Source organism: Pipra filicauda, unplaced genomic scaffold, assembly GCF_003945595.2.
Source record: "Pipra filicauda isolate LSUMZ 115617 unplaced genomic scaffold, ASM394559v2 scaffold74_size2892960_pilon, whole genome shotgun sequence".
In the NCBI taxonomy this organism is placed as follows: Eukaryota; Metazoa; Chordata; class Aves; order Passeriformes; family Pipridae; genus Pipra; species Pipra filicauda.
Window position 1 is genome coordinate 1,460,560 of NW_024104920.1, and position 18,353 is coordinate 1,478,912.

General features: G+C 38.6%; 1 protein-coding gene across 8 annotated transcripts in view; it reads right to left on the reverse strand.

Moving 5' to 3' along the window:
* Nucleotides 1-2,316: 2,316 nt before the first annotated feature.
* CARF (calcium responsive transcription factor) overlaps nt 2,317-18,353 on the reverse strand; it is a 34,259-nt gene continuing 18,222 nt past the window's right edge. For 6 of the 8 annotated variants that reach the window (XM_039389625.1, XM_039389622.1, XM_027731378.2 and 3 more), the window contains 7 exons: nt 18,119-18,352; nt 17,556-17,718; nt 16,502-16,577; nt 14,174-14,304; nt 12,831-13,194; nt 9,845-10,546; nt 2,526-3,567 (listed from right to left, as the gene is read on the reverse strand). In XM_039389625.1, coding sequence (XP_039245559.1) covers nt 10,431-10,546; nt 12,831-13,194; nt 14,174-14,304; nt 16,502-16,577; nt 17,556-17,718; nt 18,119-18,352 — 1,084 coding nt within the window. In that variant the 3' untranslated portion in view covers nt 2,526-3,567; nt 9,845-10,430. Of the gene's footprint in view, nt 2,400-2,525; nt 3,568-7,642; nt 10,547-12,830; nt 13,195-14,173; nt 14,305-16,501; nt 16,578-17,555; nt 17,719-18,118; nt 18,353 lie in introns of those variants that run through there. The other 2 variants (XM_039389624.1, XM_039389623.1) reach the window with 2 other exon arrangements.

Sequence of the window (18,353 nt, forward strand, 5' to 3'; positions counted from 1 at the left end):
CTCAATCCCAAGGTTTGTTTATTTCTTTTCCCAAAGTTAACAGCACTTTCACCAAGGATGCTGCTTTACTGCAAACTTTGCTCCATTCTGAAGCACAGACAAACATAATGCTGTAAAGATGCCACATCCTTAACATCTGTAAGAACAGCACTACCAAAGTTACCATAAAGTAGAATCCATGATGCAGCATCCTCTCCTCAGAATGATTCTTCCATGCTCAAACCTGTAAAAATATGGCTGGTATTCTTTTCCAGTTGAAATGTAATGGATTGGACCTGTTCCTGAGTTAATTCTCCATCTGAGCTTTACTCTAGTGAAGAGGTGAACCAGCAGAACTTGAAAGGCCTAACCAGAATACATCCAGAAATGCAACTTCTGATTCAAACAAGTTACACTCCTTTCTACACACAGAATGAATCCTTCAAATCCTTAAGAACTGTCTTACTTAAAAAATTAAAAGCAAAAGTGACTTGCAGTGATCAAACAGAAATCAGTAAGCATTTTCCACTGAGTCCAGATGTAAATTTCAATATTTGATTCAATGTGAGAAAAAATAATTTATTGCCAATTAAAATAGATTAAATCAGTGAGAAACAAATGCAAATTAAATCAGCACCTTCCCTTCATGCTCCCCTCTTTCCTCAGACTCAACTTCACACTTTAAACCCCCAACTTCTCTGCCTCCCTCTGTCCAAAGCAGCACAGGGCAAAGTGGAATGGGGAAGTTGCAGTCAGTTTATAACAGCTCCTTTCTACCACTCCATCCTCACACTTTTCCCTTGCTCCATCATGGGTCCTCTCCACAAGCTGCAGTTGTTCAGCATAAGCCTGCTTCCATGCAGGTTCTCCACAGGCTGGAGTCCTTCGGTGTAAGCCTGCTCTGGCATGGCTCCTCTCCATGGACTGCAGTTCCTTCAGAAAAATCTCCACCTGCTCTGGCATGTGATCCTCCACAGTCTGCAAGGAAATGCACACTCCAGCACCTGATTCAATTCCTCCTCTCCTTCTCTGACCTTGGTGTTCAGAGGACTGTTTTTCTCACCTTCTTCCTCATTCCTCTCTGCCATGCAGCATTTTGCCCTGTCTTAAATACACTTCCACAGAGGTGCCAGCAGCTTCACCAACGTGCTCAGCTCTTCCCCGCGGTGGGTCCATTGCAGAGCTGTCTGGAACCAGCTGTGTCCTGCACAGGGTCACCCACACCTGCACCCAATACAGAAGCACAAACTACAAGCTGGAGATTAAGAACTTCCTCACCCTCTCCTCTGCTCTCTTTCAAGCTGTGCTCAAAGAGTCATTTGTGGGGGCCCAGTGGGCCAGACCCTCAGACTGATCTGGATTCGAAACAACGGACAGTTGTTTGTACTGATACCGTGCTGGTGCACACAGTGCACAACAGTGCTCTCATCAGCACAGCTCTGCAGTTGTGCTGGCCTCTGTGGACATGCAGAAGCAGAACCTGTGGCAGGTTCTCACAGTTCCTGTGAGAACTTCTGGAGTGAAGGGGACAGCAGAATTCACCCCAGTATCTCTCCCTCCTTAAGCAAAACATAATGGCATCTTACATTTCAGTCATGTAAGGAATCAACCTCCAGCATAGTAAGGCAGAGAGGAAATTTATCCCCAAACATGGGAAACCAAGGATAGCGCAGTTTTTTAAAACGAGAAATTTGTTTCTATACTGCTCTAGAGAGGAGAAAGAAGCAATAGGAGAAAGGCAGAAAAGTGAAAGATGAGAACATCTAAAACACTTCCCCCACTCCCAAAAAGCACCAAGTATGAGTACAGTGATAGGACACAAAAAATCCCAATATGGGTAGGCCAGCAAGAGGTAATTTTATGGCTTGTATTACGTACAAAGTTAGACATGCACCAGCACCTGACATGAAAAACCTGTACACCCACCAAATTATTGTGAAGATATTGATTTAAAACTGGTAAAGCCCTCTTTCCACAGATCATCTGTTCTCAGTAGAAGTAAGAAGGTTAAGAAAGTTCCCACTTTCTCCATCTCCTTCCATGTACAAAACACCTCAGATGTGGTAACTTTTAGCTTTGTCAACAGTCAAGAACATGGAGTTGTCAGACCAGCTTGCATTCAGAAGATAACTACTGCACTGAAGATAAAAGCAAACATACATGATTACCCTTCTAGCTTTTATTAGATGTGATCTTAGAGAATAAATAATAACAAAATCAATGACTAAGAAGTTGTATATTAAAAAAAACATTTACCATCTACAGTGAGCCATTTCAGCCAGTAGAAAATGCAATCTTCAGCTGTAACTTTGAGAGCTTTCTATCTCCTGTAAGCAGCCTGTTGCAAACTTCCCTTCCTCTTCTGTTCTGTGCTCTGGTCTCTTGACAGTTATCGGGAGTACTCTCAGAGGTAAGTGATCCTGAAAAAACATCCAAAACATAGTGAACTAAGACAGAAAAGTGGAAGCCAAGGAAGAAACACCTGCACACTTCAGAAAACTGAAAAGTGTCATCTGTAATAAACATAAATAATTAATTTCCAATTCTCTCTCCCATTTAATTTTAGTTTTAAGAGAATAGCTGTGAGAAAAAGTTAAATTTACGTAATTTAACAGCAACCTGACAAAGCAAAACTGAATTAGATCTAGGAGAGATTTTGAGGCCAAACTTGTGATTAATTTCCAAAAGCACTGTTAAACTCAAAGTTGGGGGTGGGGAGAAATTGAGATTAGTTTTCCTCCCACTGCTGGCCAGTATTTCTCAAGATGTTTAAGGAAACATATTGTGCAAGGGCGGTACTATATAAAGAGCAAGAATGCCTACTTTTACCATTATATTCTTCAGTTGCTTATTCCTCCTATCAGCTCCCATTCCTAAATTACAGCATGCTTGAGGGTGACTGTCACAGGTGCTCTCAACTCTCTGTGTACATTGTCCATCAGGTTTTCATATACAGAGACCTTTAGCTTCCCTTAAGCTGGAAAGCAGAATTCCATGAGCCAGCCTTCAAAAGATTAATATGAGCAGCTTTGCATCAGGCAGAAAGACAAGTGCAGGTGTTCCTGGGAGCCAGAAGGTTTGTCTTCTGCTCAACAAGCACTGCAGAACACAGGGGCATAGCCTCAGAATTTGTCCGTGGCTCAGACTAAGATCAAATTCACAGCCAAAGGCTCTCAGTTCACAAGATCTGACCATTTTTGACACCCATCGGTTTCCCTGAACCAATGCAAATTCCATGCACAAAGAAAATTTGCCACAGCTAGAACTGATGTGACATGGACGTTAACAAACCAACTATAGTTTGCAGATATTGTAACTGACATGCTGCCAAGTGACCAGATACATTACACAAACAAAAAAGTGCCCTCGTGATGGGAGAAGTCATAAGTGTGGATTCTGGTGTCATGCCTGTTTCCCACTCCACCCCTCCTGTTGTGCAAGTTTCATTCTGTAGCTGCTGATCTTTTTTTGTTGAAGACACTGAACAGAGTGATAATTATAGAACAGATGGAAGATCACCTACAGAGGAAGAAAAGTGCCAAACCTTTCAGGCTCGGTTTTGAGGTGCAGTTTGGAATGTTTCATGTTCTGGATAAAAAGAAAAAAAAACGGTTAAAAAGGCTTAGGTTATTTTAGGTTATTTCAGGGCTAGAAGTATATAACATTATTCATTTAAAGCTTACTCTGTAAAAAACGTATCTCTGAAAGGACTTCAGACAAAAGCTCTACACTGCTTCTTTATTAAACAAGCTTTCATTTAGTTTAAGAAAATGTACACAAACAATAAAAAGATTAGGAGGTGCCACTGGCCTACAATTTCACTGTGACTTGCAAAGATGGCAATGCATGGATGAGTATTCATTAGCACTTTGGTACATACTCATAAAAACATAAACATTGAGATCTGTCCAAATGCTGGGCATCTTGTCAAGCAGATCAGAGACACAGTAATACTAATACTTCTGAAAAGGAAGATTTACTTTTATTTTCTATTGAAAAATCCTCTTCCTCCCACCAAAGAATGTGGGTTAAACAGAAGTTATGCCATCAAACTTCAATCCTCTTCCTCCCACCAAAGAATGTGGGTTAAATAGAAGTTATGACATTAAACTTTAATCTCCTCTGTTCCATTCATGCTGGTCCTCTCATAAAATCTTACACACCTTCTTCATGCTCTCCATGTCCCTTGCAGGCTTGTAGAACTTCTTGAGTGGGCAAGAACAGCTATGTCAGCACATAAAGACAAATCATTGTTTCTGAAGGGTGCATTCAGGACTAGCACAGAGAGTGTTAGTCTGTCATGAGGACACTGGAACCCAACTTCTCTCTCTCTCCTACTGATCTGCCAACACGCACCTCTGTTCCTGGCTCTCCTGCTGCCATGTGACTGCCACAGCTAATTACATTTTAAATAGTATCTAGAGACAAAGACTGTTCTGCAAAATGCAGAAGCAAGTCTGTGATCCTTCCTGAAGCCACTATCAACATTTCAACAAACGATAGAGCTAAAATTTTAACAGTATTTTAGTGGTAATTTATGCTGTAGTGACACTATCCTGCTATAGCAATCCAAGTACATTAGAAAAATGTCCAAATGGCAGACAAATAGCTCTGTAGCTCCTTCACAGTGAGGACCCAGAAATCAACTCTTATGAAAGCACTATACGACAAACAGATTTCCATCCTCTGATGAGCCTTATCAATCCCTATTAGAAAAAAGATCAGGAAGAGAGACAAATTTAATTTGCTTAGAACAGCATGGTCTTGTTTAAACAGGCAGAATGTCATTAACAGAAGCCAGTACATGCCAAATGACCAACTGAGCTGCGCTGCAGAGAGCTAAGGATGGTTGTAGTAAAAACATGAATTCCAATTATCCACATCTGATTACACGTGCCCTAAAATATCTGCATCCTTTAACCACAGCTAGGTGTAATTAAAGCTGTATTAAAGAACTACATGCAAACAATTATAGTTCTGTCTGCATTTTATTTTTTTTAAGATACATACGATCCTCTATGCATATATAATTCAAAACTATTAAGTATCCAAAAGTAACTTCCATAAAGAGGCTATCATATGCACGCTTTTTGCAAAGTTCTTCTATCTAGCAGAGGCTAACAGACTACTGATGAGAATAACTCCTACAGCTCCTATTCTTCTGTCCAGGGAAGACTCCTTAGGACAAGGACACTCAGTATTCATACTCAGAAAGCTTTCCATGCTTTTAAACCCCCTTCTGTACAGGATGGGGTCCTAGATGACAAACACACACTGATACTTTGTATGATACAGCAGTACTATTTATGATCACTCTTTTGAAATCTTTCCAGAAAACACATAAAATCCCTCCAGAAAATAAACATGTCATTTGTCATGTGCATTAGAAATGGAATGAGATATTAGACGTAAGAGCTTACATTGGAAAAAACCCAAATGCACACACATACACTCCTGTTAGGTGGTGAGATTTTTGCTTTCCCCTCCTTCTCCCCTCAAATCATACCTTAGTTGCTGCTGTTGGATAGACCACCTGGATAGCTTCTGACCTAAAAAATCAAGCCTGCTTTACACAATGCTTGTTTCATTCATTAATGAGGTGCACTGTTGCTGGGAGAAGATAATTGTTACTGATGGCACAGACTCTGAAGTCTACTCCTAAGAAAGCTTTGTTCAGAAGGGCAGGGCAGATCAAAGACAATTTTCTCATCAGAGATCCGTGAAGAGCACTAACTTTTCACGGCACCATCCTCAGCTATATCACTCTTTCTATCCCTAATGGAACAGATTTTTCCTGCCTAGACATCTGAGAACATATCTGCTCGGATAGGCTTAAGGGAGAAAACTGTAAGTTTGCCAACAGACAGACAAGTTAACAGGCAGCTACTATCCACAGCCAGAATCAGGAATTCAAGTGGTATGAAAGAGCCCAGCCCTAACAGCTGGCAGAAACCATCCTTTCCCTCCTTGTTTTATGAAATCTTTCAGTTGCTATGAATGTAATGATGTCCTGTGAAATGTGGCTCCCTGATATTCATCCAGGTAATGATGATGATGACCCCCAGAGCAAGCAAGGAAAAAAATTAATGGAATTAAAAGGAACATATGGACGTAGGATTCTGAGAAAAAAGGAAGAAAAACTGACAGGGGCAAATCTCACCACTATTTAATTGTGCAGGGAACTCAGCAGCTGCTTCAACAGTCCAGCAGCGAAACACTGAGATTGGAGGACCCGATGGATGGGATTTCTGTGGAAGCCTTAGTAAGTGTGAAGAAAGAGACATTTGGCTGGATACTGAGTATGCTTGAGGTAGACAGAGCTGCAGTCAGATGGATGAGGAGAGCAGCAAGTTAATTCAGTTGGGAAGAAAAGCTTTGTTTTCCTTGGTATCATGTAAAGAAAAAGAGTCTACAGTCCTAGGTTAAAGCTCCAAGAGGAGTTTCTTCTTCATATTATAAGCTAAGAATGGGCATCTCAGACCATGGGAAGTCATTTATCTGCCTCTGGTACTCACCAGAAGTCAAGCAGCTTCGTTGGTTTTGAGGGCAGGACATGCTTCCCTTTTCTTCCACACCTTTAAGTTCCTACCATGAACTCAGACTATGCACTACTGGCATAGACAGGACTGTGGACAGACTCAGGAGCTGCACCGAACCTTTGTGATGGGTTCTCAACCCCAGAGCCCACCCCCACCACTGGGGCCCCATCAGCCCTCCCTGTAGGACACACCTTCATCCTACTTGCTTTTCACACACCTTAATCCTACTTGTGCTCCATCATACCCAAAATTCACTGCCCTAAATAGCTCTTGCATTTCTCCCCATGAGCCCCCATAATGACAACATAGACTGTACTTTAAAAGAAAAATTAGTTTACATTTGAATAGGAATATTATACATTAAGTTACTATATAAAAAAATATATATACACACACATACATATACAGACATCTGTGTCTCTAAATTTTGTACAAACTGCAACAATCTTTATACAACAAAAAGGACTCATTAACACTACTGGTTCCATCCAAAAGGCTGCCAGCCTTGAGTGAGAGCTCTGGTTGTGTGCTTTTTTTAAGCCTTCTCTACATTTTATCAAAAAGTTATTTTTGCATACACATACAGAAGCACAGCCCTTCTTGTAAAGCAACCGATCGCTATTATGGGCAACCAACAACGAGAATAAACGGAGAATAATTTGTTCAATTACAGTACTGTTGAAGCTCAGGGTCTCTAAGTTTGCAAAACAAATGCTTGAACATAACCACAAGAAAACAAAGTCAACATCAGAAAAGCATCTACAATTCCAACACAAAGTAATAACCAACTACTTTGCACGAAGCTACACAGCTTTCTCTGAAAAATTAGCCTTGTGTATACTATTCAAACAAATTCAACTGCACTGAAAGTGGTAATGTTTACTTCTGATCTTTTTCATATACATAACAATCTTCTCTGTAAAATTTAGGTGGACATTAGTGAAAAAAGGTATTGAGTATAGAGACTGGATATGGGTGATGAGTTCACGTTGTTCCACTAGCAACACGCACAAAACAAATGTAAACATATTCTTTGAAAAAGAAAGGTTAAATTAAATTAAAAAGCAACACAGTAATAAACTGAAATATCTATTTGAAAGACAAAGAATTGAAATTCTGTGAAAATGAAGAAAATGGAAAACAAAAATGTGAATATTGGCTGAAGACGCATTTCAAATAAATTTTTTGACGAACAGAATTACAAGTCTAATCCCCAGCTTTTAAAACCAACTAATTCCTTACTGCTTCTTTAAATTTCCTCCAACTTTTTCTTCTATTGTTTTCAGAATGCCATGCAAATCGGGGTAGAATTAATTTTGCAGCCTGCAATTCAAGATGGACTAAAAGAGTATTTCCTCCAGCTGTGAGCACTAAGCCAAAAATAGAAGTACTGTCAGAAATATTGTTCAGCACAGGATGAGGCTGTAGCTTATGGTGGAAAGAACAGTGACTGTTAAAGAACAGAAATGTTAATGAGGGAACTAAGTAAGAACTGATGGAAATGTAACTTCTCTTTCCTTAAGCTTTCACTCCAACCATAAACGTATTGTTTGCTTTGAAGAGAACTAAAACTGAAATAACATCTTGCTGGTAATCTTTGGCTGTAGTTTATTCTTTTGAGAATAAGTATTCTAAAAAATGAGGAAAAATTCTCAAAAAAAATGAGCAATATAACATATGAGAAAGATAAGATAGTCTGGAATGCACTAGTTTAAACTCTAAGAAAAACCAAAGGTGATGGAATCATTGAATACAGTAACACAGAAGGAGGTACCTGTTCTGGTATGCAGTTATTGAGTTGGAAAAGAAAAGGTGACTGCTACCTGACTGCTCCAGAACTATGACTGCAGCAGAGGACATCCATTTTGGACAAATGTTCACAATTAACAACAACAGCAACCAAACCAACCAAACCCAACCAAACAAATAGTCCAAAAAAAACGCAGGTGCACCTTGTGGAATTGTCTTTAGCCAGAAACAAGTAGGATATACCACAAAACAATTCAGTGTAGAAACTAAATATGAGAGGCTCAAAAAAAAAAGAGATTTTTTTTATGCACTTGCATGATAAAATACTGGCTCTTATTTAATAAGAGCATGATCCTGTAGGAAAGTTCTAATGGGAGCTAACCCTTAAACATTAGCTTTAAACAAAGAGCATTCACAATGCTAGTTAACCTCACAGGAGTTAATGTATGTTAAGACTAAGATATAGCACCTACCTAACAAATGCTGCCCATAAAGGCATTTGGAACACAAGTTCAGTGTAAGATTTTTGAAATGCTCAAAAGAAAATGAAAAAAATAATTTTAAATGTCCACTATTTAGATGATGTTTGTGAACGCTTGAATGTAAGTTAGTAAATGTAACAATTTAAAAATGCAAATATTTTGGTTCACATAATATTTGCAATACTTTCTACTCTACATAAACAAACTAATCATTTTCCTGGGTTTTTTTTGTTTGTTTGTTTTCAAGTCATAGAAACAGAAAAGTTCCCAGACTGCATTCTTCCACAGCATACAGAAAAAAACCTTGTAATTTTATGATCAAGCTCTCGACCACTAAGTAGGAACTAATAACAGAACTGCTCCTATTGCTGTATACGAAGTATTCTGAATATTGCTCTCGGAATTCATCATCTGAAGCAAACAATGTAATTGTTTACCTTGATATCTGTGTTGGTATCAGTTTAATTTCATTTAGGGCTTTAAATTGACATGTCTGCCCAAAGAAACATAAAGAAACACGTCTGTCACAGATTACACAACTCAGTGCTTGTCACCTATTATGGCTTTGACTTAAATATTGCTAAAAGATAATTTTTTTATCACATTCAATTTCTAAAGATTCCTGCTAATTATTTTAATGACATGGACCATTTTAGTCTTAGAAGATGTCACTGTTCAAAAAGATGAGTTTGTTTTCTGAATGCTATAGTGACAGCACATTTGGACATATTGCTTGGATTTATATCGCTTTGCTTTCTTGGGCTTGTTAGGAATGCTTACATTACAAGCCCTACATCATGAACAGCAGCAGGTTAAATCACATTTATCTGAGCTGGCAGCTTTAAGTGCATAAAGCAAACGACAGGTAAGCTGAAATGGCAGCATCCGTCATTCTCCATGAGACAAGACTCCTGCATTTAGTTGTTACGACCGACTGCTAATACAGTGCCACTGCAAAGGAAGGCTGCATGCAGCAATGAACCTCATCATAAAGCCAGAACACAAGTTCAAAGATGTCAAAGTTGAAAACATTCACCGTTACAATTCACACTCTTTTCTTCATCACACAACCTTACATTCACCTGGCAGCCTCACCTTTCTCCTCTCCTTGATCTTCACACCATTAACATTATGATCAGGTCGAAGTTGCATTTTCTTAAGCATCCATGTCCTTTATCACTTTGCAGTTTAGCATCCTGACCTTCATTTTGTCACAAAACCATTGCCATACTGATCAACTTTGCCATTGGATTCTGTGATCTTGGAGCTGACAGATTCTATGGTCTCTGTAGTGCAACAACAGTCGAGGGTCTCAAGGAGAAAAAGCAAACCCAGCATTGTGATCCACACTTTAAAGCTAAGGAATTAAACTGTGGAAGACCTTCAGAAACATTAACCAAAATGGGCCATTTGGATAGCAATCAAATTACTCAAAGCTTGAAACAGAAGAGAGAGGTGGTGTTCCACAGGGCAACTGAATGACCTGGAATTGGCAGTGAGCCACATCAGTCAAATCAAAACAGCTTTCTGTCAGAACAACTCTAAAGTATGCTTAGTCTAAATGTCACAATACAATTAAAAAAGAATGGCAGGACTTTGAGAGCACCTGCCTTTCCTTCCAAGACATTAGAGTTCTCCAATTTGAAAAATCCTTCCAGGCTTCACAGGTGTAGGTGAAGAACTATGGTGAGGAACTATGGCAGTCTCTGATTTTATCTGGCTCCATAGACAACGCTTTTTCTCTTGGCTCTTGTTTAACTTGGCTCACACAGGTAATACCCTCCGTATTTTCTTCAGCTTAAAAACAAAACAAAAATCAAACACTGAAGTTCAAACTCCACTGACAGTGCTTCAGCCCCAACAACTGTATGCATTTAAAAGAAAAACATTTCAGGAACTCAAGCTAATAGGTAAGGCATCTATGAAGTTAACTGCTGTTAGGTTGACAGCCAGTTACATCACCTACTGTGCTCTAAGACATTGCAAGTCGACATGAATTTACTACAGTAAGCCCCCCCTTGAGTAACAACAGTTAAAACATCTTATTAAAAAATGTTTGGAGATATAAAATCACTTTCACACAAAATGTCTTTTCTCTTTCCCATGGAAAAAAACAAAGCTACCATCTTAATTTTTGGGGTTTGCTGTGAGGTTCTTTTCTGCAGAGAAATGGAAGTGCTATTGCTGAAAAAACTAACTCTAAAGCACGTTGATTTAGAGAATGACTTACACTTCCGGCACAACTGGCCATTTCTCAATGGCTGCACACCCATTTTAGCAGGAAATAGCCTACTCTTAAGCTAGCACTTAGAAATGAGAAAATCCAGATCACAGAGGATAATTTTAACCAAGTCCATGTGCACACATGGAGGAGAGAAAAAAAATCTTGCAATATACATTGACTGAAATGCTAAGTTCAAGTTTATGGTGTTTCCTCCAAAAAAGGTCTGCAGCATTATTCCTCCTTCAGTCTAGACTCGTTTTTGACCTGCTCACCAAAGAATTTGTCTCTGGGGGAAAAAAAACCCAAACAAAAAAACCCCAAAAATTTCATAGGCAATTCCTCCACTGACTTAGGAAAGGCACCAATATTCTTGCAACTTCCAGATTCAAGCTGGTGAGGACAGTTTGAGACCTTCAGCAGAGAAAAAAGGAAAGCCCAAAAGAACAGTGAGTTTAATTCTTGCAGTTATATAATTTTATATTTGACTACATTTCTTTATGAGCAAAATAGTGTTTCTTTTAAAAATTAACTTACAACACTTGTCACATACAAAAATTTTTGAGATGCATCAACATCTAGACTGAGGAAATGGGTTAAACATTTGATAACCTCTCTGAAATTCTTTTACCCTGAAAAAAAAAGAATTTCTCAGGAGACAAGTCCAATTTTAAAAGGGAAAACAACCAGTTACACAAGCCTTTGAGTACAACAGGCAGAAAATCCCTTAAATTTATCTTTGACAATACTGCCACAGTAAAATAACCCATTATCACTTTAACACATATGAATTTCAGTATATTTCCTCATGTATCCTTAATTTATATTAAATTCTATAATATTCTGAAAATGAAAACGTAAGAATACATGAAGAAATAAAAAGGAAATAAAGTTTTGCTGCCCCACAGAGGTCATTGGTACGTGTGGAGATAATTGTCAGTACGTCATTATGAAGGTGTAGCTATGATCTAGCACATCTTTAGCTAGATGCTCCTGCAGAACTACTCGAGACATCTTTCCAAAAGTCACAGATGACAAGAAAAGATAATATAGAAATAATAAAGCATTGCACAGTTAATGTTTCAGACTCTCCGGGTAGTCAAAAGACCACGTTGTGCTGATCTGTGTATGGTTCACATCTAATAGGTTTTCTTCACCCAAAATTAAAAATCAATCCATGAGAATGCAAGCTTCCATTCTCAATCAGGTTCCATGGCAGAGAATTCAAAGGCTATTGATATTTGTTAGCAGTGGTTTTAAGGAGCCTTCAATTTTGATAGAAAGTTATTTACAGCGTTTATTGCGTATTTTTTAAAACTGTTTTCAAAGAGTAGTTTGAAATTCCAAGCAGTTACGTACAACTCCATCTGACCATTTCTAAAGCATATTGATGACCACAGAATTTTAGTAAAACATTATTAAAAATTTTCAGAAATCTGCTGGGATGGTGTAAACAAAGAAGTCATCAAAATCCCCATATTTCTTTCCAAAGAGTTCTAACTAGATTCAGTATTGGTTATTTCCTATTTTTATTTTTCCCCAAAAATATTTTGAAGATCATAATTATAGCTAAATATTAGGATTTTTGGCAAAAACATTGTGTTTAACAAGTAAGTTGGTATTTGGTCAAAGAAACTGACAAGTGTCTTTTTGCAGCAAAAGATAAGTTTGGGGCTGCTTTTTTTGTGGTTTTTGTTTGTTTCTTTCTGTTTAATATAGTAAAAACTAATTAGAATCAGCTGAAAGAAGTCTATGCTGGAGTTCCCCATTATCAACACATTTCTCTCCTTTCAAGCCACACAGAACAAAATCCACTTTATTTTCTATATTTACATTTTACAGAGAAAAATTGCCACTTACTAAGTGCTGGCTGGTTGTCCACAATCTGAACTGGAATAGTCTGTACATCTCCCAAGAGAATCTGATGAACTCCTTGCAGGCTTCTGGAGTCATTTACGCCTCCAGCTGGTACCAACTGGCCTATGGCAGCCAGACTTTGATCAGAGCCAGGTGGAGTCCCAAAAGCAGAGGCAGCAGCACCGTGCTGTGTTAGGCCAGCACCTGCTTGCAGGTTATGTCCCTGATTAAGTGTTAGAGAATGGCTGGTTATTGCACTCCCTAGGGAATCCAGGAGACTTGCAGGGCTGGGAGGGGAATGGTTATTTACAGCTATCAGGGCTGTTGATCCATTTGTGGAGGTAAATGCTGACTGCAGCTGTAATCCCTGTGAAAGAGAAGGCAGAAGTACTAACATATATTTTTATTTATAGTAGAAGGAGTTTGCATTTAACGGTGCATATTTTGCAGTGCTGCAAGTGTATAGCTTCCAACTTCCTACACACAATCTCTTTTGAATAGTCAATCCCAGCAACCCTAAGCTCAAAATGTATTTGAAAACAATTGGGATAATGGTACCTAACAGCATCTAGAAGACTGTTTATGACCACAAAGCTCTAATTTTGGATTGATACTCAGTTTCGAACCATTCCCCAATACTGCCCATTCCAACAAGACATGGGTAATCTATGCTAAGCATACTGCTTTAAAAAAACCAGTGTGAGGTGGAGCCAGGCTGTCTTCAGAAAGAGAGAGAAACACCAAGTAGAACAGCATCTTAGTGCAGACTGTATTTCTAGGGAAAGTATTGTGCATTTCATTGGGGCTCAGGAAGTATGAAATTAGCTTTTCAAAGCAGTTAGGGAAGAAAGCTAAGAGAGCCAGCTTGGAAGGGAAATGAGCTTTAGAAGAAGCTCTTTTAGCATGACATTCTTATCTCCACCCTTTAGCCTTTCAATCTGGAAGTTTACAGATCTGAGCTAGGAGCAGTTTTAGGACTTCAATATATTTTCTTAAGAGGCTGGAGGAGGATTTAAATGGAATAAATAAGACTGACCTATCTCCCCTCAGTTTTGCAGCATTTTCATTATGAAATGACTGGACCATATGGAAAATGAATAGGCACTGGGTTTGAAGCAGAAACCCACTACCTTCATCTTCTTGGTTTTGCCTTCACAAGAGACCCTAACTTCAAAGTGTTGGCAGCTGGTAGTGGGATCCCCTGCACCACAGTTACATGTCACATGCCCGAGTTCACAGCCCTGAGTTACCTAGACAGTGTTTGGGATTAGCTGAGAGGGAACTTGCTGTTCTCAGCCTACCCTCAGCACTTCCAGCACAGCGTTCTGTAAACAACTTGACTGTACCTGAAGTTGTGCAAATATCTTGGGCTGAAGGGAAGAGAGTGAAGACAACAGCTGGAATGTTTCTGGTGGCAAGGACTCCCCACTCTGGTTAGATTCTGCTTTGGTGATGACTGACTCCCCTCCTGAGCTCCCTACAGTGCCAGAGAGGAAGCAGACAGTTAGGCCAAATTTCTTCTTCCCATTTAATAAAAGCTTCCCTTGCAAACCAAACAAACCCCTTCAATCTCAATATAGATACACAGAAGGTATATATATACATAAATGCTGTTTTCTTTGCAGAACCTGGATGCTAAAGAAAAAAGATTGTGTATGAGAAAAAAAAAAATACTGGAGGAAGATTGTATGTATCTACACAGAGAAAAAACCAGAAACACCAATAAATCTGTTCTTGAGAGCAAAGTAATTGCACCCTACACTGTGCTTTGAATTTGTAGTTACAGAACAAAGGCTGAAACATTTCTAGCAAAGCAGCAAACAAATAATTTGACAACATCTACACCTCAGTAAGGGCTCAGTAACAGATAGGTATCAAAAAAAGGGTTGTCTTCAAAAAAAAAAAAACTACACAGGAAATTTTCTGTCTCACCACTCCCTTCCAATCTTGTTGTTCCAATCTTAGCATAACTTCTATGCAATATCATCAAAAGTCCATTTATCTGGAGGCCTTTCAGCCTACAGATTACATCATATCCTCAAAATTCTTATTCAGTGTAAGAATGATGGACTTCATTTCCTGAAGGCTTGTAAAAACTGAGATTCACTTGTAGCAATCTCTGCAAGAAAACTTCTCATGGGATCATTTCATTTCCTATTTGAGCCACCCAGAACATTTTGGTTAAGATTTATGCAGACACAAGTAGACATTGCTCAGTCTTTTATTTAGGAGTTTCACTGTTATAACAGCAAAAGAAGAGCTTGCCCTGTGAATGCAGACTAGTCTGGTGAATGGCAAAAATTGAGAATGGTCAACTGCAAAATGCTTTCTTATCAGAAAATCATAGAAAAAGTTTCAGCAATCTGAGGGGAGATTCATTTTTCAACATACATACTGATCTGCAAACTTTTAAATCTTTATCACAACTGACCACAAGATACTCTCTATAAATCTCCTTGAACACAACTACTTCAAATATTTAGGTTCTTTTTAATATCCATATGCATATGTGAATGTTCATATGCAGGAAGAGATGGTAGTTCTTTCCTTAGGTTGTATTTTACGGCAACATGCCCAGGAACAAAGCTAATAGTTCAACTCCTGATATACCTGCTACAGAGGAAGCTGTATCCCATGAAGATATGGAGTTCCACACAAGAAGTTCCGTTATTGCCTGATTTCTTAAATGTAAAGTTGTCCCCACTTGGCACAAGTTGAAATTAAAAAAAAAAAACGTATACAAAGAGTAGTCATAAAAGTCAATGTTGTTTTCCCTTGCTACCGCTTCACAAACACTAATAAGAGCTCATTTTTAGAAAGCCAGGCTTCTTTTTTTCCTTAGACTTGTAATACAATTATAAACACGTGTTTGAAATATGTACAAACACATACCCACACATATAAGGGGAGACAAGACATGCTGCAATTAGAGTATCTGCTTATTTTCACTGAGTTGGTGCACATGTGCATAAAACTAAACAAAACCAATTCTCTGGCCTCCTGTAAAATTCAGTATGTCACTGGATGGATGTTTACACATTTGATAGGCTACTTTGTCTTAGAGAATTATCTGTGTAAAACAAAGAAGCCAAGAATTGGTCTCTTCCTGAACCTTCTCCAGCACTCAGTTCATACCAAAAGTCATCCTGCTCAGCTCTATCACAGCTGTTGAGAGCACAACTATTCTGTGTTTCTCCCTAAAAGCACAGTAATAGCAATATTAACACAGGCATGCAAGCTTAACTGCAGTAAGTCTGCTTACATTGTAAATTTCTTTTTTCCTAAAAAACGAGACTTTCTTAAAAAAGAGGGGCACTGTTCAAGCTGAGTCTAATTTAATTCTCTTGACAGGTGTTATTAGCATCTTCATCCAAGATAAAATGTTCTTTTCACACAACCATCCCACTAAAATTTTTAATTGCTTGAGGCTGCTAAATAAAAGCCCAATTCATTATTTTAGTACTTCTTCCAACAACATCATGACTACATATTTTTCCACACATGCAGTCAAATAGTTAAAAAAAGCAAATGAAAATAGTTATGACAAAATAATCCTTCTTAAGTTCAGCTGAGTGACAGAACATGGCAGCAACCTCTCTGGAATTAAACTGAACTTCTGTGACATAGCTAATAAAACACATTTGAAGACAGCTACATTATCCAAACAGTCCTACCATCTGAAGGTGGTGAGGCAAATGTAACAGTCACTGTTTCTGTGAGGACATTCCCACTGTCCGTGGTCCATTGCAGCTGAAAGGAAAAAGATCTCAGTTCTCAGAAAGGGTACAAGCTTGTCTACTGCAGGAACACAGGCTCAATACAGGACCTGTAGGAAAACAATGTCTAAAACTACACTTCCTTATTTTCTTATAACTATGCATTTTGGGAGCTCTTGATTTACCAAAAAAAAAAAATATTGTGAACATTACACTATATCAGGAAGGCTGAAGTCTGCTCATGAGAGTTTAAAGACTTTAAAATAGAAAACAGTCAAACCATTTGGCTAACTAACAAGAACACTCACTCATCACCTGGGCCACAACAGTATAGGGAGAAGGAAAAGACTGATGACACAGCATGATTTAACAGAAGGCTTTGTCAAAGCTGATTTTAAATCAGCAGTTTCTTAGTAGTCACTCTCATAACTGGGAAAACTAGGATCACTGTGTGTCCTTTATGAGTCAATATGCGAAAGAAAATTAAGAAACATCTGAGAGTTACTGAGCATTCAGAAGTATTGACTTCAAGCTTACTTCACTTGCTATAAAGTGTATTTACTAATGTTTACACATTCAAAATGTCATGTAAGCCCTAATTTCGACTGCACCTCAGACACACCTCACCCCCATTTTTTCAGATACGGAAAAGTAGTAGTAACTTCTTCAAAACAGATGATGACAAAGACATGAATAAAATTTTCTGCCACGTGCCAATTTTTCTACACCACATGGCTTCCAGTTCATGGGCATTAAGAAGTGCTAGTATTGTATAATTTGTCAATCAAATAACAGCAATCTAATGCTGATGAGATAAATACTGAAGAAGGTCAGAAGGTTTTATTCACATTTAATCCAACCGTGCTCAGCCAGAGATTCCAGTGAAAATATTGCTGCTGGAAATATAAAGACATAGAGCATTTTTAAAGAAATACAGCAAAATGGTACAAATTAAAAACAACACTTCTAGTATAACTCCAAAAATCAAAAAGATACACAAAGGCTAACATACCATTGCTGGGATACTTTCTGAATTATACACCATCTCTCCATTCCTTAGGGACTTCTGTACTTCATGAATGTGGTTCTTGATGTCATTCACAGTGGGGAAGAAGGACAGATTATGTCTTTCTGGCACTTCATCAGGCGTGAATAACTCTCTTTCCACATACTTTCTGTCACATGTTAAAGGACATTCAAATATGCACATTTAAATACATTGTGCTATTTCCCTCTGTTAGAGACACCACTACCTTCTCCCTCCCCTTGTTGCAATGACAAGACAAAAGCAAGCTAGATGATCTTCTGCCAGTTCCTTGTGCATCTGCTACAGAGTTTGGAATTTAAAATCTCCATTTATTTAAGTATATTTAAAGAGTACAGCAGCTTTTGGTGGCTACCAACAATAATATAGAAAGAGAAGATAAAAGGTGGGAAAAACAGTCTCATGACATCTGGGAAATACACCCAGTGGTGCATCATTGCATTTGCAACCATTTAGTTGCAAACCAAATTAATCAGATGCAAGAGTAGATACAGCACTACAGACTGAGAGCATTCCAGACAGTTCTGTACCTTAGTTGCTTCCTCACTGCATAGACCTGCTCTATTCCCTGAGACACCAGTTCTCGGATCTTGTCTGCCACTTGAGGATGAAGTCGAGAAGGCAGAGCACAGTTCTCATCTCTCACAACCTCCTCCTCCTCCTCAGGAGAAGACACAGGAAAATGGGAGGGTGAAGGAGGGAGGCAGGACGTTTCCATTTCATGGTATTGGTGGGCTTGCTGAGTGGGTAACTGTACATACCACC